This window comes from Callorhinus ursinus, unplaced genomic scaffold (genome assembly GCF_003265705.2).
Source record: "Callorhinus ursinus isolate GAN/ISIS: 27379988/994484 unplaced genomic scaffold, GSC_fseal_2.0 scaffold10, whole genome shotgun sequence".
Lineage (NCBI taxonomy): Eukaryota > Metazoa > Chordata > Mammalia > Carnivora > Otariidae > Callorhinus > Callorhinus ursinus.
Window position 1 is genome coordinate 52642379 of NW_027397072.1, and position 27001 is coordinate 52669379.

At 45.5% G+C, this 27001-nt stretch overlaps 1 protein-coding gene across 2 annotated transcripts in view; it reads left to right on the forward strand.

Annotated features, from left to right (window-relative positions):
• Positions 1 to 27001, forward strand: part of TGFA (transforming growth factor alpha) — a 105846-nt gene that overhangs the window by 66726 nt on the left and 12119 nt on the right. Inside the window, exon 3 of one of the 2 annotated variants that reach the window (XM_073897561.1) lies at positions 19630 to 19747. In XM_073897561.1, the coding sequence (XP_073753662.1) occupies positions 19630 to 19747 (118 nt within the window). Of the gene's footprint in view, positions 1 to 19626; positions 19748 to 27001 lie in introns of both variants that reach the window. The other variant, XM_073897560.1, reaches the window with a different exon arrangement.

A 27001-nucleotide genomic window follows, 5' to 3' on the forward strand; every position in this document is an offset into this window, starting at 1 on the left:
CTGAAGAGCCCTCAATTCCAGGAGGAGACCATATGGTTGGGAATTGTGATTTCCAGTGGAAAGGTGTGGTGTTGGCCCTGATGCAGCTAATTAGCAGGTATCTGGTTTTTCTTGACCATCCATCTGACACATGATGTGGAATGGCCAACAGCCACCAAAGTGGTCTTGCTGCCTGTATAAACATTATAAAGAACTGTGACCATGGCCTATTAAGATTTCATCAGGAGATGGACTACAGCATGTAAAGGTAGGAAAATAAGTACATGTTTGGCAAAAGAGCCACCCGACCTGATCGGTATGTCCCTAAACAAATTTGGAGGAGAGAGAAAGACTCAAATAAAACTGTAAAACCAAATGCTGTGGAGAAGGTAGCAGGTGTAGTTTGAAAACTAAATAACACTCAGCCCTTTGAATTGATTCTCCATTCTCAGATACAATAGTGAATCTACTTTTAAATTTCACAAAACATTAAAGAAGGCCATGAAGGGGAGAGTCTGAGTTAAGAAAGAACAGTAATGATGTAGAACACAGCACTGCCATAAACAATACTTAAGACTTCAGGTAACTATAGACTTCGAGCTCACTTTGGAGCAGCCGATAGATTAAACTTGAAATTTTAATTCCCCTCTGTCTTGTGTGCTTGTTGGGGAAATGTTTTTTGAAAATGGAAATAAATGGATGACTCCAGTGAGTTGAGTAGGTGATTCCAAGATGCTGTGGGTCAGAGACTTGGAAAGGATTGGAATCAATCGCTGCCTCGCTCTGGAGCATACCAACTGGGGTACTTTGGTTGCCACAATTGATTCAAACTTGAACAAAAACAACCTTGTTGGAAGGCTGTTGGAAGCCCACAAAATCAGCAAAAAAGCTGGAGAATCATAATTGGAAATGAACAGTCACCAAGGTGGCTCCAGGGAGCCAGGAACTGGAAACTATAGAACCCATCTCCAAACAAGGATGGGGCTCAACATGCCACAGTTGTATGCATGAACTCTAGCACTATCTCTTTGTCTTCTCAAGATTAAAATTCTAGAGAGAAAGAGCATATAAGGGAGGCTAGGGCATCTGATTGTAGCCTTAAGCCAGTGTAAACCCATGAAGGAAGAGATAATTTCCCAAAAGAAAATCTGTGCTATTAGGAAGTAGAAACATGTTTGCCAGGCAGCCCCAAACTGTTGCGCACACACTCAACAGAGACATGTATTTTTGAGTCAAGATTAAAAGGAAGGAACATCAAAAGTAGTATCATCATGGATCAATTCTGTGGATGAATTATCCAAGTAATTAGTACTGGCTGGATGCTGATTCCGAAGTAGTCATAAGGAGAGAATGTGGTTTGACAGCAAACTTCAGGTTGGTACATTTTCTGGAAATTTCGGTGTGCCACAAATTGAACACCTGAAAAATTCTTTACATACCTGTTGGTTGTGCTGTTCTCAAAATACAGAGAAGACAACAGGGACACCTGCTGCTTTGAATGCATCTTGGCCAGAGAGGATAGCAGGTTCATATCTGTGTCCTGTTGAAGTTTATAACCGTGAAAGAGGGAGACACTGGGCATAGTTCAACTTCAAGATAGCAGAGTTTACAAAACTTCAGAGAAAAGCCAGATGTGATCCCATGATTAGAATTCTAAAAGGGAATATGGCCTGGAGAGGTTGGAAGGCTTGTAATGGTTCCAAGTTTATAGTCAGAGGGTGCATGAGAAAGACAAGGAGTCCACATTCAAAGACCCAAGTGCATCCGGGTTCTCTGATGTAGTTCTCTGGTGTACCACTTAATAAGCTGTGCAGAGAAGATCAAAAGAAAGACATGTCCCAAGAGGTATGACAAAGAACGGTACTGAATGACACTTTGTTGAGTGAACGAGGATGTTGGTGCTTCCTGGGTAGCAGGTGTACTGTGGGTGCTGGCAGGTGTTTACGAGAATGTCAGGAAAACTGAAGGACAGAAGAACCTGAGGATTGCCCACATGGCTGTTGGCCACACACAAATAAAGGACATCTTAAAGCTATATTTGGGAACAGGCAGGTAAAAAAGGAAGGAATAAGTCCATTCTTTGGGGCAGGTGGAATAAGGTTAGGGCAGAACCAGGAAAAGACTACTTCTAATTATTTTGTTTTCATCTTTTCTGTCAAGGAGAAGGATCTTCAAACTAGAGAAGATAAATAAGAAATGGAAGGATGGGCAAGGATCTTAGTAAAAGACCACCTAACGCTATAAATGAATTTGTAAGGGTACGGTTGAATTACACCTCAGTATACTGAGGAAAGTTATAGCAAAGATCGTTCCATCCCTGTTGGTAATTTTTAAGAGACGGTAGCAACTGTGAAAACTGCTCAGAAGGTGGAAAAAGGCAAATAAGTTTCTGACATTAAGTGAAAACACCTGGAGAGTCTTTCAACTATAGATGATAAAACTTGATGATTCTCTGAAGAAAACACTAGTCCAAATTATTGCAGAAGACAGAGAATGAATACTTGGGCCCCTGAATGAACCCACCAAAAAGGAGTTAGAGCAGACTAACTTTCTAGCATTGTAGGACCAGTGAAGGAAATGCTGCTGCCAGGGTCATGTTATCCAGAAAATACGATCTGATTTCAGCAAGGTACATGACAAGATTGAAGTATTCAGTAGGACAGAATGGAGAAATGAGAGTCAGAAGAGTGGCTGGTCAGCGAGGTAGAACAATGACAGGGACCTTCTTAAATGAATGGACCCCCAGGCATATCCTACCTGGGTCCACCTGGGAGCTTTTAGGAAGGGTAGGAAGTTTTTAGCCAGAACATCCCCAGAAAATGTTCACTGATGTACTCATAATGACCTGGGATGTCTTGGGTGAGCCATCAGGATTCATCTCCCACTCCTGGTGAGAATTTTAAGAACAAATCAAAAAAAGACCTGTAAGGCAAATTTATCACATTTAGAGAGGACGGGTAGCCCACAGGGATAGCTGACGTGTTGGATGATAGAATAAAAAACAAAGAGGAAAAAGTATTTTGCTAGAATGTTGGATCAAAGCCAATCAACCAGGTTAAATTGGACAGTGACATGTGTAACACTATTTAGGTTAAGAATTATTTAATTAGGGGAAAAAGGGTGATTTGATTAGGAAGGATAGGAGGCCAAGTCTGACAGCAGATTGTGTGGAGAAAAGCTAGAGCCCTTTGTTGACCAGAAGTTTATATAACCCAATAGCATTCTAGGGCTGCTGGCAAAATTGATGGAGAATTAAGTTATATTAGTGTAGAAGTAAGATCATGGGAGATGGTATTCCTACTGTACTCTGTTCCCCATAGCCCAGAGCTTTAGAGCATGGGCTGTGGGGTCACGCTGCCTGCTTTTAGATTTCCTCTCAGCCTCTTCTAGCTCCATGCCTTTGAGCAAGGCCCTACACTTCTCTATACCTGTATTCCCCATCTGTAAAATGGGTAGAATAATAGAACTATGATGTCACAGGATTCTTCTAAGAATTAATCTAGGTGGTACATGTAAAACTCTTAGCACAGAGGCCAATCCCTAAAGCATTTGGTAAATGTTTTTGTTATTGGTGTTATTATTGTCATTATTACTCCGTAGTGGACTATTGTAAGATGGGTACTAAAAGAAAGTCAGAATCCATTCTGAGGTAAAGTGTTTGCAAATTTTTTCGCCTAAAGAGAAGTTGTAGAAACTTAGAGTGTACATTTATTTATTGCTGTATAACAGATTACTCCAGAATTTAGCAGCCTAAATCAATAAACATTTATCACACACAGGTTCTGAGAGTCAGGAATTCAGGAGCAGATTAGCTGGAATCAGAATGATTCGGGGTCTCTTCTAGCACTGGGGCTGCACTGTCATCTGGAAGCTTGACTGGAAGCCAGATAATGGCTCATTCACATAACTCTTGGCAGGAGGCCTCAGTTTCTTGCCACATGGACCTCCTTTGAGCGTCCCGATGACCTGGCAACCAGCTTCCCCCAGAGTGAGCAATGAGAGAGAAGGCGAGTGAGTGAGCATGTGCGAGGCAGAAGTTACAGTGCCTTTTGTGACCTAGCCTCTGAAGTCACACACCCCGAGACAGTGTGGGAGGGGACATCACAAGGCCATGGATACCAGGAGTTGGGGATCCCGGCAGCCATCTTGGAGGCTGGGTGTCACAGGGAGTCGATCACAACAAAGACTCAGATTTGGTGGCCGACCGCAGACAGATGAAAGGCCTGTTGTTTAGATGAGGGATACTTATTCAGTATGGCTTCCGAGGACAGAACTGAAACCAACAGGCAGAGATATCTTTAGGGCTTACTTATATTCTTTTACTTTTGATGGAAAAGAAACATTTTGTTGAAATATAAGGTCTTTGTTCCTGAACCAGTATGGCTTGGAGAAACTATTAAGAGAGAAAATGACCTTGGTGTTTCTGGAATCGTTGAGCATTTCTTCTTTTAAGAACAAAGTTCTGAGGCACCTGGGTGGCTCAGTTGTTAAGCGTCTGCCTTCGGCTCAGGTCATGATCCCAGGGCCCTGGGATCGAGCACCGCATCGGGCTCCCTGCTCCGCGGGAAGCCTGCTTCTCCCTCTGCCACTCCCCCTGCTTGTGTTCCCTCTCTCACTGTGTCTCTGTCAGATAAATAAATAAAATCTTAAAAAAAAAAAAAAAGTTCCAACATGGTTGGTTTATACTTAGCCTGTGGGGTTTAAACCAGGAATTCCCAACTTTTTATGAGGCAAAGCCTTTAGATCATAGAAGGGACAGGAACACTGGCACTGAGTTTTTCTCACTGGGAATCTGGCAGACCTTGAAGAGAGGGATGGGGATGTGGCTCTGAAGGCTATTGGCCAGGTAAGGCTCAAGCATCTAGCAGGAGAAACCAGTCTACTCTTTGAGCATGCAACAGTTCTTGCTGCCACTTTGCTGGGGAGTCCCATAAGGAGAACGGACAATGCACTCATTTTTTAAACAGCCTCCAGGAGAAACTTTTTAAGAAACTTTTTAACTTTTTTGGTAGGGATGGTGGGGTACTGTTATATTGAAGTGGGTGATCACTTGAATATGAAATTATCAGTACTAGAAGCTCTGAAGAATTTCTGTCACTGAATATACAGATGGACCCCATTCTGCCCAACTGCAGCACTTTTCCAGGAGGTGAGGGGATTGTCATAAGCAAAATCACACCAACAGCCCAAACTTGGAAGGCCTGAGAATGGGGATAAGGGCAGGCTATGTGGCAATAGGGTTGCGGGAGGTCAGACTGGGTGTTACTGATGCCTCAAGAAAGGACACCAGTCAGGGCCTCACTGTGTGATGAACTCAGCTCTCATTTCTGGTATGGCTTGGATGCCTGGCAAACAAGGGAAGAAAACAGTAAAAATCCTTCTTGCCCAAAGATGAAGCCCTTTGCTGTGCTTACTCGGTCTCCTGCTTCTACCCAACAGATTCCTCAAATCTTTGAAGCCAATACATTTTTTTAAGATTTTTTTTTTAAAGATTTTATTTATTTATTTGACAGAGAGAGAGACAGCAAGAGAGGGAACACAAGCAAGGGGAATGGGAGAGGGAGAAGCAGGCTTCCCGCAGAGCAGGGAGCCTGATGGAGGGCTTGATCCCAGAATGAAGCCAGTACATTTAAACTTTCCCTTTTCTGTCTTTATTTGGACCTAAAATATTGAGCAGGACCACACAGTCTTTGATACAACCAACCTTAACTGCCCATCATACTCAACAATGTAGATTTGTGTCTGTAGAGATGACAATGAAAGAAACTATCAGCCACATGAAAAGATTCCTTAGAAGGACCTTCTTGAGGAGTTCCAGTGACTTCTGTACTCCTAACCAATGGGAGAAGATGTTGGGTAATCTCTATTTGTGTCCTTAAGATTGAAGCTGGCATTGCATGTATGAAACCGTACCAGAGAGCTATAAGAAACGTCTGCATGCACCTCTGTGCATGGTCATTGCAGCATTATTTACAATAGCTAAGATATGAAAACAACCTAAGTGCCATCTATAGATGAGTGGATCACACACACACACACACACACACACACACACACACACACACAGAATGGAATATTATTCAGCCATATAACAAAATGAAAATTGCCATTTGCAACAACATGGATGGACCTGAGGGCATTATGGTAAGTGAAATAAGTCGGTGAAATACCATATGATCTCACTTATATGTGGGAACTAAAAATGGAAAAAAAAAAAAAAAAGTTCACAGATACAGAGAACAGATTGGCGGCTGCCAGAGGTGAAGGTTGGAGGATGTGCAAAATGGATGAAGAGGCTCAAAAGGTATAAACTTCCAGTTGTAAGTCCTGGGATGTAATGTACAGCATGGCAACTATGGTTAATACTGCATTTCATATTTGAAAGTTGCTGAGAGAGTAGATCTTAAAAGTTCTCATTTCAAAAAAAATTATAACTATCGTGATGGATGTTAACGAGACTGATTATGGTGATCATTTTGCAGTATATACATGTCAAATCATTATGTTGTGTAAGTGAAACTTATGGCATCAATTATACCTCAATAAAAAGTGTTCCCCTTAGGCAAATTATACTGTGTTTTAAAAGCTAAGAACGGTTGGTATAGAAGTCAGAAATATATTCAGGCTATTAGTCAAGTAAGTATTTAAAAAAAATAAGAAATAGCTGCAGGGACATAAAAAATATGACAACCAATTTCGAATATTCACAGTGGACCAATGAGCAATAGACTGGATATCACAGTAAATCAAATCAGTGAAATTAAAAAAAAAAAAAATGACCTGGTAAATATCTCCCGGAACTCAGAAGAACAAAAAACAAAAATAATGAGAAAAAAGAAATCTGGAAAATAGAACTAGATGGTCCAATATACAGAATAACAATTCCAAAAGAAGAAAAGAAAGCAAACCAGGGTTGACATAATCATCAAAGGAATAATTAAAGAGAACTTTCACAAGCTGAAAAAAGACTTGTTCTTAATGTTAAAACTATTAACGTTCAATGTAATTTAACAATTTTCATTATTAAAACAATGAAATGGAGGCCTATGAAGTCTACAGTTTGTGACTCAAGTTGCCATTCATTTGCAAAGCCATAAGCCTGGATGAGAACACAGAAAGATGTTCTTAGATACATCATATTTCATTATGTAGACATACCCCTCGCAAGCCACCCTTCCTGGGGAAAAAATGTTCAAAGATCCTCTGTGGCTAGATAAACAGCTGTATCAAGATAAAAATCCCCAAAATAGGGAAGACAGAAAAACAAGTGATAATGTATGTCCAAGGGTAACCTGTCAAGTTATACCAAATACAAAATTAATTATTAAAGTAGAAGTTACATATAAAAATAATATAGGGATATGAAATCAACTTATAATAACTGGTAACTGGGGACAAGAGGAAGGAGGTAGGGAAAGTACACTGAATGCCTTAGATAATGAAATATCAGATTTCATCCTTACCATTAATAGAGTAAATAAGCTAAATTTTTTTAAATGTAAAAACCATCATCAATAGATTGAGAAGAGAATACATCTATTCTAAATAAGTACAAGAGAAAAGGAGTCAAACCTAGTCCCATATGCAAAGGACAAAACAAGGAAAATTACTAGAAATAATAAGCACTTGTAAAATGTTCTGTAAGAACAGTGGTTATTCCAGGGCGCCTGGGTGGCTCAGTTGTTAAGCGTCTGCCTTCGGCTCAGGTCATGATCCCAGGGTCCTGGGATCGAGCCCTGTGTCGGGCTCCCTGCTCCCAGAAGCCTGCTTCTCCCTCTCCCACTCCCCCTGCTTGTGTTCCCTCTCTCGTTGTGTCTGTCTCCGTCAAATAAATAAATAAAATCTTTAAAAAAAAAAAAGTGGTTATTCCTCAGTGATAAGACAGCAAGTAGTTTTCTTAGGATTTTTGTGTTTTCTAAAATGTCTACAATGAACACGTATCACTTTTTTTTTTTTTAAGATTTTATTTATTTGACAGAGAGCAAGAGAGGAAACGCAAGCAGGGGGAGTGGGAGAGGGAGAAGCAGGCCTCCCACGGTGCAGGGAGCCCGATGCGGGGCTCGATTCCAGGACCCTGGGATCATGACCTGAGCTGAAGGCAGATGCTTAATGACTGAGCCGCCCAGCCGCCCACACGTATCACTTTTTAAATAACAAGCTACAAAACTCTTTGTGGGGTTGTTAGAAAAGTTATTTTACATAGAACACAATACCAGTAACACTAAAGGGTGGATAAAAAGCCCCCAGTGATGATGAAATATTATCAAGATATTCTGGGTCAGGTGGTCATGCATTTTTTCCAGTGGTATTGATTTAAAATTTTGCATGAAATGGCAATTTGGAGAAATTGTAGGGCATTCGCCTTCTGTCTCATGAAGACTGAAGTTGTAGTAGTTACGTGCTAGCCTGCCTTGGTGATTATTGTCTTATGTGCTTTGATATCCTAGGAAATTGACTTCAGCTGTGTCATTTCAGTCTAAACAGCTGGGTCCTGCGTGATGTTGATTGTGGCAGCCCTGCCTTATATTTTGTTTTGTTCTCAGGCTTTGACTTGAAGAAGCAACCTTTGCTCCATCCATGCTTTGCTCAGTTACAAATGCTGATCTCATAAACATCCAGAGCCAGGATGGGTCACTCCTGGCCCCCAAAAGACTATTACCACCCTTGTAGAGGTTTGTGAGGGTTGCCCTGACCCCTCGAGGCTGGAGAATGGACAGGACATACTTTCAGCTGAAGAGCAAGGGATTCAAAGTGGAGGCTTCCAATCAGGGCCATATTGACTTCAGATTCTGAGTGTAAGACCTGTTGGTGTTTGAGTGAGGTTCCCAGAAGGGGACAATGGGAGAAAGGGAGGAAAGGATAGGATTTATTATGAGGATCTCTCCCTCCTCAGAAACCCCCAGACAGTATGCAGATTTCGGGCTTGGCACGAGAGTAACACTCCTGCTATAACAGATAAGCCCTAAGTGCTATTTATTTCCTGCTTACGTCAAAGTCTGTACAGGTGTTCCTGGCCTTGCAAACTTCTTTCCATGCAGTTAGTCAAGGACCCAGGCTATTTCCATCTTGTGGTTTGTCCCTCCGCCATGCCCTAGGAAGAACTCCCTCCGTTTCACCATCAGCTAGGGAAGGAAAAAGCGAGATCTCAGAGGTTTTTATGGACCCAACCTGGGAGGAGCCCACATCACTTCTGCTCACATCCATTGGCCACAGTCTGGTCACGTGGTCACACCTGCCTTCAAGAGTGTCTGGGAAATGTAGTCTCTGTGCCCAGCAGGGAAAGGAACACGGTTTTGGGAAAACTCATGGGCGTCTCTGCTCCATGTATTTTTCTTTCTCCCGTTCCCTGCCTCCTTCATAGAATGGTTTCACTACTGTTGGCCTTTAAGTGAGAAAAACAACAACAACAAAAGATACAGGTGTATGGGTTGGAAATGGAGTGGATCACGTAGGCCATGTTCTTTCTGGGCTTTGTTGTTTATGGTAGGGGCATTTAAGGTTTCTATGCCTAGAGGTCAAGCCTGAGCTCTACCTTTACTAAATATCCTTCATCTGAACATCCTCCATCTTCTCTAAATATTTATTTTGTGTCTCCTTCCACCTTATCCTCTTTGAATGATAAGACATGAGACAGTAACATGATTTATGCAGATTCAAATCTAGATTCCTTAAGGCCAGTCTCCTATAAAACTACACTCCTGTGAGCAAAGCAATAAAAAATAAAAGTTTAAATTTTAGTTATCTTTATAGTGTTGTATGTAGGGCTTTGACTTTATTTTTTTTTTTAAGATTTTATTTATTTGACAGAGAGTGAGAGAGCACAAGCAGGGGGAGTGGCAGAGGGAGAGGGAGAAGCAGTCTCCTTGCTGAGCAGGGAGCCCAATGCAGGACTCGATCCCAAGACCCTGCAATCATAACCTGCGCCAAAGGCAGATGCTTAACTGAGCCACCCAGCTGCCCCATAGGGCTTTGATTTTAAATAATTTTTATTTTCAAACTCAAATGTTTATTTTATAAAATTTGGAAAATTATAAAAGAGAAAATGATTGCCATAAATCCCACCCCTCTCTCAAAGTCTAGGTGTCTTTCCTCTGGCATGTGATCTTGAAGGTCTTTTATCTAAGGGCAATCACAAATCATTGCTATAACACCCAGATGAAGAAGAGAGTCACATTTTTGTCATGGGACAAATTCCCAGCCACAAACTCATGCCTGTGTTTTTAAGGCTGTTGAGCTTTGCCTTAAATTTACCTCTGGATGCCTCAATTTCCTCACTTAAAATGAAGAGTATCCTTTGTCCACCCAGACTGCATCTGCAGACTGTAAATGAAAAAGGCATCTGTCAAAAGTTCTGAGGGACTAGAATGTTCTAGAAAAACAATCATCCCAGTAGTGCTTACATGTACTCAGTGTGGAAGGTTTGAAGGGATTATGGTTCAAAGACTCAACAAGAGGAAGCATTTTTTTCCTAAGGGTGGATTGAGGGCTTCCTGCCAACCACTTTGCCTAACAATTTTGATATTAATAAAGAGGAGAACAGAGACATACACAGACCGTAAAGCCAGGTAGCCCTGGGCTCCAACGGGGCTGTTCCTTCAACAAAGCCAAAACAGAATTCCCCATCCAGCAGGACTCAGCTCTAGTTCCCAGAGCCATTCACGTTTTGGTTCAAAGCCGAAACATAGATATCCTTGTTTACTTTGTAAATGGAAATTTGAAATGAAGTTTCAAATGCTGGTTGACACCCAAGAGGATGTAATTAGAATAAGGGGCTTTCTGGTTTGAAGATATGAAAAAAAGAAATGATCTGTCTCTTTGAAATCAAATTATTAAGTAATAAGAGAAAGGGGAGGTTTGGTTTTCAGTCTTCAAAGCAAAATCATGACCTGCAATTTTCTTAATTGGTTTTTTGCTTAAAATTACTAAGGCCAAGGTAGGGAAAGAAGGAGCAAGCTGGCGGCTGGAGAAACGGGGTGGTGAGGAAGAAGAGGAGCTCAGTGGGAGAGATCATCTTCTGGGTCAGGTGTATTCCCCTTCCAGTCCCATCTTTTTTTAATCCATGATGGATCTAGAATGCAGTCGGGGGACTACTTGTGCATCCTTCCTCATGCCCTTTGGGGGAGGAGGTAGTATTAGTGGTGTAGCTGAGTGCAAGTCAGAGGCCAAGTTGAAATATATATGCTGGACATCATTAGATGAGTATGCAGACTCTGGTTTTAGCCTGTAATTCACATGACTACACTGAGATTGTATTTTAGATTCCTAAAGCCTCTTTGCTAATTAAAACCATTTTGCCTTGAGACTCTTAGCTCTTTTACTTCTAAAATGGTCCTGAGGATTTCATGTTTCATGGTAATTCCTGGTTTGTTTATTCTTCGAATGGAAGAGTTGTCTTAACTACAGAAGGTGCCCGTAAGGATTTCTTAACCCTCAACTTATTCACATATTCTCTCACTCTGTCTCTCTCTCTCTCTCTCTCACACACACCCCCTCTGTAGTGACAATGTGGTATGTATTGGAGCAAGAGCTTTAGAGACAGCCAACCGTGAGTTCTGGATTCGGCTCTGCCATTCACTAACTGGCTTCATTTTCCTCATCAATAAGACTGGGATAGTAATGACTACCTCACAGGATTTTTGTGAGGATTAAATGGAACTCTCTGGATACAATGCTGGGCAATAGTGATTGTAGTTAGTAGACAATTTATTAGTAGTGGCTGCTATTAATAAGTCATCACCATCATTATCATCATAGTCTAACCTCAGAAAATCCACACTGGGTTAAAAACTCTAAGTCCAGGTACTTTAGGTAGGATATGAACCTAGCGTAATATTTCTGTGTTCATGTTGTCTATTCTCTTCTCCCTGTTGGACTAGGAAAAGGTGAGGCAAGTTCTGCCTTCGGAATAAGCACAAACAGGATGAACCCCACCGAGGTCATGTACCACCCGTGACTTTCGCTCTGAATGTGTATCTGTTTTCCCATCACACACACACACACACACACACACACACACACACACACACACACATTGTGTTATTAAAACCCGGTATCTGTGGGAAAGTAGAAAATATGTCGTCAGCTTCTTTATTCATACCTTTTTTTTTTAAGACTTTATTTATTTGTTTGACAGAGAGAGACACAGCAAGAGAGGAAACACAAGCAGGGGGAGTGGGAGAGGGAGAAGCAGGCTTCCCGCGGAGCAGGGAGCCCGATGTGGGGCTCGATCCCAGGATCCTGGGATCATGACCCGAGCCGAAGGCAGACGCTTAACGACTGAGCCACCCAGGTGCCCCTATTCATACCTTTCTGTGAATTTAGTTCCATCACATCTGATGTTCCCCTTGGGCTTTACCCAAAGAGAGAAATGATCAGAGGGAATTGAATTAGCTTAAATGTTCCTTTAGGGATTCCACACCCCACCCCCACCCCCCCCACACACACACCAGCATCTTGTTTAAAGCTGCAAAAGCAATTCAAGAGTCCATTTTGATTCTGCTCTGAGCCAGAAGCTCCTGGTCTTTGGGGCATGGGCACCACAGAGCCCAGAGGTTGGGGCTGTGGTGGGGGTGTACTTTGTGAGGGAGCTTAGTACCATCCTGTGAGTCAGCTCCCACCCCACTTCCAGCTACTCCTCAGTTAACCATCATCCGTGGACGTATAGAAATCTCTTTCGCATCCATGCTGCTTGGCCGCTGCTCCCTTGTGGAAATAATAGGTTCCATATGTGGAGTTTCCCACTTCTCCCTGAAATAAAGCAGTGCTTCCTCTTGTTTCTCCTAAACGTGCCCCTCTCTGATTACTAGAAGCGGCCTAACAAGTGAAGCGTTCTTCCTCACTGCCACATGATTTGTAGGCTTCGATTGTGGGCCTTCCCAGCATTCTTCCTGAACTTGAACAGCATCCTCGTTTTCTACAGCTCTGCATTCTCTTAAAATCAGAAAGGACGGAGATAAAATTACAATTCTAGTACTTTCTAACACTTCCTAACTATGTGTCCATTGGCAACGTTACCAAACTAAACGGACTAGTAATGCTTACCCCATAGGGTGAGCGGAGATTTAATGAGATGGTGCGGTACCCATTCCCTTAAGTGGAGGCGGAGTGGTGGGTGGGGCCTAAGAGCCAGTTTAGGAAGACCGGATAGGGTCCAAACAAGACAGTGTTGGAAAAGATTGCCGAAGAATTCGTGAATCTGTGTTCAGGGATTGTGTTACAGGAAAAATAGGATCTTTTACGTATAGGAGTAACTCTCAGGAAGTTGAGAATCTTGGGGGTAGGGATGATAGTCACAGAATTGGCACTGCCTTCCCTCCCCCCACACACACCCCTCCTCAAGAGGAGCGGCAGGAGAACCGCAGCACTAGCAAAAGTGACTTTTCCTTTCATTGCTTAGCTAAAATGAACGTCCCTTCTCTCTTAAGTGTTGCTACTCTGAAGCCAAACTGTTTTCAAATTGCTTTATTTTTTAAGTATTCACCGTTCTTGGTTTTACTAGTGAATGAGTTGGATGATTATATTGATCTCATCCTCCAGACCCATCCCAGGGAGTAAGGTGTGTTCTCCTCCTCCTGGAAATGTGACTGGGGTTACTTTCCCGTGCTCTGCTGATTTCCGCTGCTCACTTCAAAGCTGCCCCCCTGTTCTGCCCACTCACACGGCCCCGGGAAATGCCCGTACTCGTTATCTTTCTTCATGAGACATTCCTCTCTGCGGCAGAGGTCAGCAGCGTCCTCACACTCAGTCCTGACAGTGCTCTTCATCCTCAGGATCACTTACAAACCTAAGAGTTCTTCTCACCCCTCAAGCCCCCAGGGGCCAGAGTCTCTGCTCCCCTGTCTGCATGTGGAGACACTTCTGTGTTCTACTCCCCTGACTTCTCTAAGCACTGGCTTAGCACTTCTGCCGCCCTGCGCACCAGCCTTTCCTTCCCACGCTAGCTAACTCCATCAGTTCACACGTTGCCTCACATGAGCATGGAATGCCAACCCTGTGAGATGGGCCTGACGGTGGCCTGCAGCAAACCTCCTCCATCCCAGAACTGAGCCTGGCACTGGGGCAGGATGGAGGCCCCAGTGCCCAGGGAGCATCAGAGTTTGGGTCTCCGCTGCGTACCCACCCCTGGCTTCACCGGGGGCCACTTGCTCACTCCCGTCTTCATTAAAGTCATCTACTGCCTTTTCTCCTAGACATTCCAGAAGCATTAGTTGGTTTTGCCATTGTAGTGTCTGAAGAGAACATATTTAGTCCCAGGTCAAAAACCTTGGCTGAAAGTTCTGACTAAAAAGCCAGGCGTCGTTATTAAATTGTCACAGAGTTAGCCGTGATATTTGAGGAAGTGATGAAATGGCTATAAATGACGTAAGCTTTGCAATGGGCAAACGTGTCCGCAACTTCTAACATCTGGGAAGAGAGGGAGGGCCACCGCTTCGGCAGGCTCCCCCTGACCCACCCAGAAAGTCCAAGTAGGGCTGCTCTGCAAAAGGGGTGGTTGCACTTGGTGGTGTGGATGCTGCTTCTCGGGGAACTGTCCACATGGCTGCCTCCCTGGCCCTCCTGAGCTGGAGAGACCCGTCCTGTGAATTGAATCCCTGGTTTTCGTGCCCCTTGATCACTATTCCATACCCTTTTCCCATGAGTGGAGCTGGGCTCCGGGCCCTATTAGTGGGTCTTTGGTCTCTGGGCAAAGCTTCCACAGCTTCCCTGGAGACCATGGTGTCTGCAAGATGTCCGTTTGCTTAATGGTGTCAGAGGCCTCTCATAAATTTCAGAGCAACAGGAACTGAGGCTTTGAAATTCCAGCTATGGATGGGCTTGGTATGAGGTCTGTTCCAAAAATGGGAGCATTTAGTTTTCCAGTCAAGCCCTGAGGACTAATCAGACTCGGATCGGGGCCTGGAGGAGACAAACGCAGGGTCCAGAGCCCAGGGGAGTGCAGCCAGTGTCTGGACTTCTGGGGGGTCCTCCTTGGACTTGCCTGTTGGCCTTCACTGCCTTCCTTTCCTATGTAACTATCTAGGCTTTTCCTTCCTCCACTTGATATTTCCTTGAGTTTTTAGAAAGAAAAGAAAGACAAATTATGAGGGGAAAAGGCAAGAGAGTAGAGGAAGGTAGAGAAAGAGTAGGGGGAGAGAGAGAGAAGGAGGAAGGGAAAAAGAGACACTCATTCTCTGGGACAAAGCTGGGAATTTGGGGGTTTCCTTGTAAAGCTCATTTTGATTGAAGTTACTGAGCAAATCCTCCACCTGGCGTGACTGCCTGCCCTGCCTGGATTGGAGAGGTGATACACGAGCAGCACCCGTAACATAGCAGACACGCAGAAAGTGGGAGCCCCTCCTCTCCTCCTTCTGACCTTCCCCAGACTCCCTTTCCTCCGGAACCTTGGGGAAGCTTCTGGGAACATCAGCAGGAATGGTCTTGTGTGTCTGGCCTGACCATGCTGCAGTGCTGGAGTTTTCTCTGCTGATTCTGGTAGTGTCCGAGGCAAACATCTTTAAAAGCCCTAGAACGGGAACGATCACTGCCCGGCACTTGTGGTCTGCTTCGCACTTGGCGCGGGGCTTCTGGGCCCCGGGGTCCGTGAGGCCTGCGCGGCAATTCTAGGGGCCGGCGTGCCCACTGCCTCCCCTCATGCTGTGGCTGGCTGGCTCGCACTGAGGTGGCACAGGGAGAGCACAGGGCCACGGTGTGGCTCCCCGCCCCGGGACCGCTGTCTGGTTCCCCCCTTCCCCTCCACTTCTCAAGTGCAGATCATGTAAACCCAAAGCTGCCAAGTGTGCTGCTGGAAACAGGACCCGCCCTGCACATTACACACATGGAGCTTCTTGGGATCTGGGGTCAGGACGTCACCCTGTGTCCATTCTTGAACAAAGTGCTTGCTCTTAAGATGTTTGTGATTATATCAAAGGGGAAAAATGCAAGTAACAGAAGGAAGCAGTAGTTTACATGAGTGCATGTGTACAGTATGTACTTACATAATTCTCTTGCTTTTATTTTTTATACTCTAAGGTGCTTTTGTTTAATGTCACATTGGCATTTACAAAAGGTTTCTACAGCGATGTATCGCTTTTGTGATCAGGAAGAAGGTTTTAAAAATAAATGGTGTTTTCGTGATTATGATAGCCGACTGGCATCGAGCTCCCTTGGCACCTCAGTGCCTTGGGCTGAGTCAGGCAGGTGGGATTATGGAGCCAGAGTTCTGCCTCAGACGCCCGTGCTCATCCTGGTCTCTGACGTGCGTGAGCTGCCGTCACCATGACCGTGGCAGGGACCATCCTCGTGGCCTGGGCTCTTTGGCTTCTTAGTGAGCTGCGTGACACCCAGAGGGTTTACATTGGCGGATGCTTCTGCCTCGTCACCAGGAAATCGAGGAGGATATTGTCCACCGTAACACATAAGTCCTCTTCAAAAGCAGCCACAGAAGGAGGGTTGCTCTGTGCCCATAGACCTGGGCCAAGCTGAACCTGCCCCGCATGTGCAGAATGAGCACATTTCCATCTGATGACCCCTGTGCGTCCTTGCTTGGGCTGCGCTAGGAGGCATAGAGCTCCATATGCTACTCAGCTTCAGCACATGGCGTGACTGCCTGATGCATGTTTTCGTATATGAACCTAACACCCAACCTCTTTGTCTTCCCCCTTATTCGTCTTTGCCCTGATGTCCCCTTCCCTTTTGCACTGCCTGTCTCTGTCTCCCTCTGTTCCTCTCTCCCCACCCCTTCTCTGCCTCTGTCTCTCTCTCGCTCTCTCTCGCATGTCTTTCCCATTTGCATTCCCTTTTGACGAGACCTATTTTTATAAAGACTCCTGGAGTCATTTATGAGATGAGGCAAAATATCCATAAATACAGGCTAACTGAGAACATGGCCTTGAATCTACTCCTTACTGATCCGTTTTGGAGAGTAGCGTTCCCAAAGGACAGATCCAGAGTTGTTCTTCTAGTGCGTATCCAGTGACCTGACACTTGACCACAAAGAATGTGAGCAGATTGCAGGCCTTAGTACCACTTGGGTTTTGAAGAGCTGGCAGATGACCAGCTCCAAAAAGGGTCCCTTTCAAGACCCCTGTTGTTTTGCTTTTCTAAGAGGTCTTTTGTCTCTGAACAGTGCATCTCGTGTATAATACAAGCCCAGGTCTCCACATCAGTGCACATCAGAATGACCTGGAGAGCCCGGGTATGCTACATCAATTCTATCTCAATAAACTTGACTTTTGGGGAAAAAAATCACCTAGAAATCTTGTCACAGAGATTCTTGGGCACCATCCCAAAGATCCTAATTCAGTAGGTCCAAGGGCAGGGCCTGTGAACTGGGCTCTCTGGTGAGCTCCAGGGGGCATAAAGCTGCTGGTCCACAGACATTTGAGGAGCCCAACTCTGAACCCTGACAAGGGTCTCCCACTAGCTGCTTGGAGGTAGTCGTCTAAAGGGCCTTTTGTGGAGCTTATCAAAAGCCTTTTTCAGGGTCTAAATCAAATTAGATCCACTGGTCTCCAGCCCCTCATCTTTTTGTATTTGCTCTTTGACAAGTTTAATGAGCACAGAGAAGCCAGTTAGTGAACTGCAGCGGACCCTTCCAGCCTCAACATCCCGGTATCCACGGTCTGTAAGTGAGCAAGCCCATTCCTCAACCACCCAGGCCTGAGACTCGCAGGCTTGCTGTTACCAGCTGAGGCAGTTGGACCACATGTCCTGGAGGCCGCTGCTGGACAGGGACCTGCCACAGCAGGGGCAAGGCTGGCCAGCAGCCCCGGGTCGGCATCTCCACCTGGCTTTGGGCGCCTCTGCCTGTCCTCACGTGGGGAAGTCTATAAGGACACTTGGATTTTTTGTTACACTACACTGAATTTATGGTGGGAGGGAGAGATTATATACTATAATGGTCTGACCACACGTGGAGATTCATTAGCATCTTGGGATTATCAGTGATGGAAGAACTAGCAGCCGAGTGGTACGTACCAGAGCATGTACTGAGTCCAGCACTGAGCAACTTTTGCTTTGGTCAGCCCTCAGAGCCAGCCAGGAGGCAGGTGGACTCCCCATCTTATGGAAGCAGAGGCAGGCAGAGGAGCTCAAGTAGTGGCAGAGGCAGGATTCAGACTGACCCTTGTGTTTCTGCATCTTAAGCCCGGGCTCAGGGCCACTAAGCAGTCTCTCACCTTCTGCACCAGGAAATCCGTTGAATTTTCAGCCTCCAGTTTTTCCATTGGACTTATGAGATTTCCAAAGATGACACTTCTAGAAGCAATTCATGAATGGAGAGATGGCAATGTGAGTTTAATATTTAGTGGTAGTCTAAAACCCCACAATAAGAAATGGTCTGCCTTTTCTCAAAGAGCAAGAGCTCTAAGAACATACTTTTTTCAAAAAAAAAAAGTAAGAAAGACCCACTCCCCAAAACACAAGCATAAAAGGACTTCTTGAAAACGCATGGAAACTGCATCTATCGTGCCATCTTGAAATAGCTATCTACTGGGTCTCCAGTGTTATTTGGACAAAACAAGGCTACTGGAGTCCATTAAAATAAATCCAAAGTGGTGCCCTGTGGGCTGGTCAGCAGGTCTGTTCATGTGTTGTTCCATAGGGTACTCCTGGTGGCTGTTTTTATTCCTGTCTGAAAGCCAAGGAAGGAAAACCCAGAAAGGTTTGGTAACACCCCAGGCTCTTGTGAGTGGCGGGAGCCAGGGCTGTGAGTGGGACCTTTTTCCCAGACTCTGCCGCCCTTCCCACCAGCTCCCAGCTTTTTCGGTACTGTGTGTGCTGCTCCCAGATGGACTTCCGGGCTTTCAGTCATCTTCATGGCGGGATCACTCCTAATCCCCCTGCCCCGGAGAGCCTCTTGCTACCATTTTTATGTATAGCTTTCCCAGACTTCTTTGTATCTAAATTTCTGTTTATTTCAGTAGAATTATACGTTACAGGCCAAATGGGAAATGTACCAGTTTCACTTACAATAATGTATCATGAGCATCTTTTTGTGTCATTAACTGTTCTTCTTCAGCATCAATTTAATGGTCATTTAGTACTCCTCTGTAATTACCTTCTGGTTTCTTGCCTTTAAAACAGAGTTTTGTAGGGGCACCTGGGTGGCTCGGTCGTTAAGCGTCTGCCTTCGGCTCAGGTCATGATCCCAGGGTCCTGGGATCGAGCCCTGCATCGGGCTCCCTGCTCTGGGGGAAGCCTGCTTCTCCCTCTCCCACTCCCCCTGCTTGTGTTCCCTCTCTGGATATCTCTCTCTGTCAAAAAATAAATAAAATCTTTTTTAAAAAACCAGTGTTGTGAAGGCTCTCTTAAAAGAATGATCACTGTCTCTTTGCAAAAAAATAAAATCAGGTCTCGTGGGGAATAGGCTTTAAATGCTCTGGTAGCTAAAATTGCCCTGGTATCTCTGAATTACACTGAATCTTTTGGAGAGATTGTTTTGGTTTTGACCTTGGTAAGTGCATAATACAGCCCTGCTGGGAAGCATGTGATGTAGGCATCTCTGGTCCTGGACTGGCCATTAGAAAAGTGAGGGAGCGCTGAGGACGACAGGCAGGGAGGGACTAGAAATCCCAGCCAAGAGGGCGCCCCTGCTCCTTGATTGGTGAGGGCCTGCAGGTTTGTCTTGCTAAGCCATGGGTCTGAGCCAAATGTCTTCTCTCTCTCCAGCAGACCCGCCCGTGGCCGCAGCTGTGGTGTCCCATTTTAATGACTGCCCAGATTCCCACAGTCAGTTCTGCTTCCATGGAACCTGCAGGTTTTTGGTGCAGGAAGACAAGCCAGCATGTGTGTAAGTGTTCCCTCGTGTCCTGAGATTCTGGGGCTGCGGGCGTCCCAGCAACCAATTACAAGAACGTTTACCTCCACGAGACATGCCTGAGACCCCGGAAGCTGGACATGGAGGATCAGAGCAGCAGGCTGAGGGACTGCTGCTTCATACCCAGCTGGTGAAAAGTCCAGATTCCAGGGCCCCAGCTCAAAGTCACTGAGGCAGAGCCCTTGAGGGTTGGAGCCTGGGGGTCTGCATTTTTCACAAGCACCTTGGGTCACTCCTGGGTTATTGCAAAGTCTGAAGAGTCCTGGATTCAAGTTTAATTCACTCTAGAATTTCTGGAGGGCAAGGTGTTGGATTGGATCCCTCTGAGCAGCCAGTGTCTCCAAAAAGAGGTCTCTGCCCTCCACCATCTTTATAGCACAGCTAATAAAATAAGCTGGAAGTCCATGCAAATGGTTAGTGTACATACGCCGTATCAGAACGAAGAACAGCTTGGAAATCAAGATGTGTGCCAGTGCACAGAGGTTTCCACGCCAGGCCGAGCATGAGCCCCCCGGGGCTGCTTCTTAAAGTATAGCCAAGCCCCACCCCAACCCATTGAATCATCTCCAGGAATGGGACCCAGGGGTCACATTAGTTAAAAGCCACTGGGGATTGCCGTGGTCAGCCAGCCTGGGGAAGAAAGGCACTTGAGGAAAGCTCCCCAGAGCAGGTGTCAGGGTTTGCCTAGTGGGGAGAAGAGAGAGGTTATTCTAGGCCTGGAGTGTCGGGGGACCTGCTGCTATAGGCTACCTGTTGTGGCTACAGCAGGAGGAGACAGGATTGGAGACAAGTGGGAGGCCAGAGCCTATTGGAAGTGAGCCTTTATTCTCTAGGTGGTGGGAACCACGTTGGTTTGGGGAAGGGATGTTTTAAGAAAATGAATCTGTCCGTAGTCGAATACTCTTAGGTGGCCCCATACTGAACCTCGGCACTATTGACATCCGGGGCTGGGTAATCCTTTGCTGTGCACGGAGGGATGTTAGCAGCAGCCCTGGCCTCCACCCACTAGGTGCCAGGAGCCCCACCACCTCACTGTGGTGACCATCAAAATGTCTCCAGATTGCCAAATGTCCCCTGAGGGGTGGGAGGAAAGAAAATCCGCCCTCCGCCCCCATTAAAAACCACCCGTCTATATGAAGTTGCCATTTCTATAGGTCATGACTGGCAGAAAGGTAGCAATTCCATATGGTCCAACTTAATAGTACCAGTAAGTGATACTAAAATGTTAACAAAAGCTAGCATTTATTGAACTTTTTTTGCTTCACGCCAGACACCATTCCAGGCCTGATCTGTGTGCTAACTCATGTAATCCTCCTCATGACCCCACGAGTTAGGCACAGAGAGCTCGTGCCCAGGTCGCAGAGCAAAGCTTGCAGTCAAACGTCGACGGTCTAGCTCCTGAAGCTGAGTGCTTAACCATGATGCTAAGGGTGTCCAATGCATTAGCCGAAGAGCTATTGTGACTCGGGAGAGCTTGCGCAGAAAAAGCGGTGGGCGGGGCTTTCCTCTTTCGGAGGTGCAGCTGTGTGAGTGGGGGCAGGCCCCTTGGGTGGCTTCAAGCCTCACCTGATGAAGCGAGCTGGCTACCTTCCTCCTGATAGGACTGTGTGAGGCCCCAGGTCGTGTCTGCAGAGCTTGAGCCCTCCCTACCCGGTAAATACAAGCCACGGTGATGATGATCATCAGTCATTCTTCATGATTGTCATTTTTATTAAAATATACATCGGACCCCTGGAGGACTGATGGGATTGTTTTGTTAGTAGCCCAGTCATTGTGGAAAACACTAGCCCAGAAAGGAAGTTTTGCCTCTGGCCCAGATATCAGAAAGCCTCCCAGTGCGGCAGGCAGAAGGCATTCACCCCTCCATCAGTGCCCAATGCACCCAGCTATGGGTTGGGAGGATCGTCTTTGGAGAAAGAGGACAAGTCTTTGCCAAGTTCTGACCAAATTTCAGCTTAGTTTTTCTTCCTCTGATGCCTTCCCCACCAGATCAGGGCCTGGTATAAACTTTGTGAGAGCCAACAACCTCAAGCCTGGATCATCAGGTGAGCCAAAGCAATAACCTCATCTGTGGCTAAGACCCACCCCACCCCCAATCAGCTGGAGGAAGCCTTCTGAAAGCAGGGGGCAGGTGGTTTCTTGTTCTCTTCCCTCTGGATCCCAAGCCCTGCTCTTGGCTCAGGGAGCTAATTGTCCATCACACTTACACACCATTGCATTTTGATAATCAGGATGATTGACTGTCTCTCCCCCCATTCACATTATAAATATTGCTATTAATAATAAGCTTTCCATAAAAGCTCTAGCTATGTGCCAGGCCTAGCTCCCAGCACTCTATATAGTGACTCATGGAGTCCTCACAACTCCCTTCTCAAGTGGGAATTCTTGTTCTTGTTGTATAAATGAGAAAACTGAGCCGGCTCACAGAAGCGATTTGCCCAGAGTCCCAGAGCTAGTAAATGGCAGAGCTTAGTATTCAGTCTGATCGATTCAAACCCCCAAACCCATGTTCTCAGCTACTGACCCAGAGGGCACTCTGTCTCAGCTCTAAAAAGTTCACCTCTGTTAAAAAAGAGACAGTAGGTCCAAAATGGAGTCACTTGTGCTAAGCCCATATCACCAAACCAAAACGTAATACCTAACCCAATTGCAGTTTCAACCTGCCCCAGAAATGTGCTTAGCCAATCAGTCTGGAATTTCCCTGGTCAGCTCTAATGAAGTAGTCTGCCTGATAGACCCCTTCTGTCCCCCAAAGAAAGATGAGATCGTCTACTCTTTCCCTGTCCCTGCCCCCTTCTGCTTATACAAGTCTCCCATCTTGTACAACTCCTTGGAACTCCTTTCTACTTGCTAGATGGGATGCAGCCTGATTCATAAATCACTGAATAAAGCCAATTTGATCTTGAATTTATTCAGTTGAATTTTACTTTTGAACATCTCATGTCACTAAGTTCTTCTGTTTCCAAGAAAGGTGTTGGCATCTTCCCCATGTAAAGAGAAACATCAAGGTCATTCCCAAGCTCTTTGCCCTGACCACAGACTCTTAAAGTCCTTTCCGTGGGCTGAGTGTAGGATCTTCCAGAAACAGCTGGGCCATCCTTGCGGTTTGGAAAAGCTGGCCATTTGTGGGGACACACAGCCACGCAAGCAATTACCATCTCTTTACCTCAGTTTCCCCACTGGCTCTGGGCAGCCCAGGGGAGTTGTATTCAGCCCACAGATGTGTTTTATGTGGCAGTACATGATAATCTGCATTGTTCTTTGGTAGTTTTAATTAGTTGTCAGCATTTTAGAAGTCATGTTTTATTCTCCATGTGGATGCCCAGACCTATTGAATAAACAGACAAATGGCGGCATTAGATCAGGCCTGAACTCCCAAATGTGCCATTTGACTAGAATTTAGGTGCACCTGCCCCACCATCCCCAGACCAGGGCTTGTCCTCTCCGGTTCCCCTTTCTGCCTCGCCCCACTGCTCCCCAACACTGAAACGGATGTCAGCCCCTGACCATCCTGTTGTCTCTTCTGCTCGCCTCACACCAGCCCACTTTGCTCACTTCTGCCGTGTGAGCTCGTAAGCTTGGTGAGGACACACCTTATACCCTTTGTAATTACAGTACCTAGAAGAATGTGATAATTAATTAATTCCCACTAGACCAGAAACTCTGAGTCCGTGCAGAGAAAGCAGAACATTCTGTTCTCACTCGTATGAACCGCCCCAGCTTTGGGTTGCTGACACACATACTCTGGTCAATAAAACCAACATACCTTGAGGTAAGGCCATATATGTCATGGGCTTATAAAGAAAACCCAACAGTGACCCAAGATGATAGTCTAAAAAGAGGGAGCTCTTTCTAAAATACTGTCACTCTTAAGCTTTGTTTTTTATAAAAACAACAGTCTCTAGGTTTCTGGAGAATCTAAAATGACATCTCACACTAAAATATAAGATTAAAAAAGTTAAAACAAATAACTAGTCAGAAATAGCCAAAGATAGTGAACAAAACCTGAAACATTTATGTTTCAGTTGAACCCTAGATGGTATTTTGTGTCTTCCTTTAATAAATCCCTCCTAGAACCCAACTACATCAGGAAACAAATGGGAAAAGGATTTCCAAAGACAGTAAAGCCATAGAAATGCAAGGTTAGGACTTGCACACCCATTTTCCCCTGAGGCAGATTCAGCACACTGTTGGTCTGCTGCCTGCAGAAGCCTTCAAACAAAGGAAAACAGTTGAAGGAAGACACCCAGGTGACATTTGAAGAGTTCCAGTGTCCTCAGCCAGTGGCAACCAGTTTGAAGTTTCTCACCTGTCCGAAATGCTCTTCAGTGACTGAACTCCCTGACTTAACTTTCCCACAGCAAAGTGTGAAAACAAATTGCTGAGCCAAGGAAAACATTTCACATGGCCCTGGCCACGGTACATTCTAGTGGGATCTGAGCAGAGTCAGACATGTAAAGAGAGGAGCCTGTCATCAGTCCACCAGCAGGCTGCTATGTGACTAGGGATGTACCCCCAAGAGATCAAGATAGGGAGCAGTTTGGGGCTCGAGCCACTTTCTGTAGATCTTCTGGCACCCCAACAGGCAGATGGTGGGGCATAGGGGTTAAGTTATGACATTGGGGCGCCGGGCTGACTCGGTAGAGCATGCAACTCCTGATCTCAGGGTCATGAGTTCAAGCCCCACGTTGGGCATAGAGCTTATTTTATTTTTTTCTTAAGATTTTTTTAAATTTATTTGTCAGCGAGCACAAGCAGGGGGAGTGGCAGGCTCCCCACTGACCAGGGAGCCTGATGCGGGGCTCTGTCCTAGGACCCTGGGATTATGACCTGAGCCGAAGGCAGACGCTTAACCGACTAAGCCACCCAGACATCCCTGGAGCTTACTTAAAAAAAAAAAAAAAAAAAGTTATGACATTCCAACCATATGTCTGGAGAAAGTGCATGGCCTCATTCTCTCTCTACCCACACCAGAAGCAGACACTGAGGGTCACACACCAGGCAGGATAACCCAGCAATGAATGGATCTGGAGGTCAGACAGATCCGAGTCTCTCATCCAAGTGGCTTAGCTCCATAAGGGGGGATATTAATATTTCACAGCATTGTTAGGAGGGCCCAGTGACCATAACGCATGCAAAGCTGTTGCTGTCCAAGATGAGAGCCGCTAGACACGCAGGGCTATTTAAATTAATTCACTTCATTAAAATTTAGTTTCCAGGCCTCACCTGCCACAGTCAAATACTCAGCAGCTCCAGGTGGCCAGTGGCTACCCTATGGGACAGCATGGATATAGACTGTTTCCATCATCATAACAGTTCTGTGAGCACTGGAGAACATTCCAGCCCCATTCCCCACGGAGCAAGAGCAAGAGGGCTCAGTTACCAGACACTGTGACCATCGCCACTCCTGGAGGATGTTGTAAGGTCCTACCGAAAGGAGCAGTGGAAGTCGGGTAGACCACGAAACCCATGGCTGTCTATGAGGCCCCCCGGGGTCAGAGCTGCAGAGAAGAAGCCCATACCCCATCCAACCCCCTCCTGCCCTTCCCTCAAAGCGGAGAGGTTTAGGACTTGGGGAATCCACTTTTTTTTTTAAGATTTTATTTATTTATTTGAGAGAGAGAGAGAGAGAGCACATGAGAGGGAGGAGGGTCAGAGGGAGAAGCAGACTCCCTGCCGAGCAGGGAGCCCCATGCGGGACTCGATCCAGGGACTTCAGGATCATGACCTGAGCCGAAGGCAGTCGCTTAACCAACTGAGCCACCCAGGCGCCCCTTGGTGAATCCACTTCTTAAGAGGCCAACAGTGGGTAAGCCCAGTACAGGTGTCCTTGTGCTCAGTTTCTCCATTCCTACCAGAGCCCTATGGAATTTCTCTATGTTAAAGGCAGGTTTGTGTAAATATATTTCTAAAACCATAGTCCTGGGTCCTTAATTCAGTCCTTGACCCTCATAGTGAAGACCATATCTTGGGACCTGTGCCAAAAGACTTGGCTGAAAGAGGACTGGCCTCCTGCCAGAGAACACATCATTGTTTATAAAGACAACGTCTCTTAAGAGCCTTAAAAATGCTCCCATCCTTTTATTTACATTTTTAACACACAGCGCTTGGGTCAGACACTAAGATATTCACGGCAGTTCTCATAACAACTCTGTGAAGTAAGTTTTGTTATCATTTTAAAGATGCAGAATCAGTGGCACAGAGAGGTTAAGGAATTTGCTGAGGCTCACACAGGCATGAAGCAAGGAATGAGATTTGAACCCATGACAGTTTGGCTCTAAAGTCTGTACCCTATTGTGCCCTCTTGTGGGACCCTATCCTGAGGAAATAATCTCAAATGCAAACAAAGCTGTGTACATTAAGGTAACTACCCGACAGTATTTATGATATCAAAATTGGATCCAGCCTAAATGGGAGGCTGGTGAAGCATGCTGCGCACACGTATTACTCTGCAGCAGTTTAAATGCCTGGCGGTTTTCTAATGACATAGCAACATGGTGAGGAGATGTGAGATGATATATTGATGCAAAATTGTAAAAAAAAAAAAAAAAAACTAGATAGAAATAGTTTAAAGAGAAACATGTCCGTTTGCCATTTGGGGAGGTGGGGTTGGCAACAGTGTGAGCTTTTTTTTTCCTTTCTGCTTTATTATAATTTATGTACTTTCCTATTTGCTTAGAAACTTTCCTTTTCCAGTTGAAGTTTTTTAAGAAAAAAATGTTTAAGAGCATGGCCCTATATGCATTATCCTATTTCTTGAAAATTGGAAAAGGGCCCCATGAACCAGGTGAAACAGGGACTTCCGGAGAAAATGGAGCAAGTCTGCGGGACTGGAAGGCTTGCAAGCCCTTGGCAAAGCGGTGAGAAAGGCACAGTGTGAATAATTTCATCCTGTTCAAAAGGAGAGGCCTACAGCCACAGTTTGCGCCTATGAAAAGCACCAGAGCAATGACAGAGTAACAGAAATGGAAGGGCCTCAGGGACCCAGCTGGCTGGGGCACAGTGCCTTTATTTCCAGCTCCTGTTGCGGCCCAGCCAGCCTCCTTCTCCCTTCTGTGCTGGGCTCTTTCTTCCTGGTGCGCTGCTTTCTTTTTGGTTTTTATTTGGGAGAAGTAGCTTGAATGGGACTCCAGAGCCTCATTTCAGAATTGTGAAGACAAAACAGCATGCCAGGATCTTTGTGTTTGGTAAAACCCACTGCAGACAGATGAAATTGGTCAAATGATG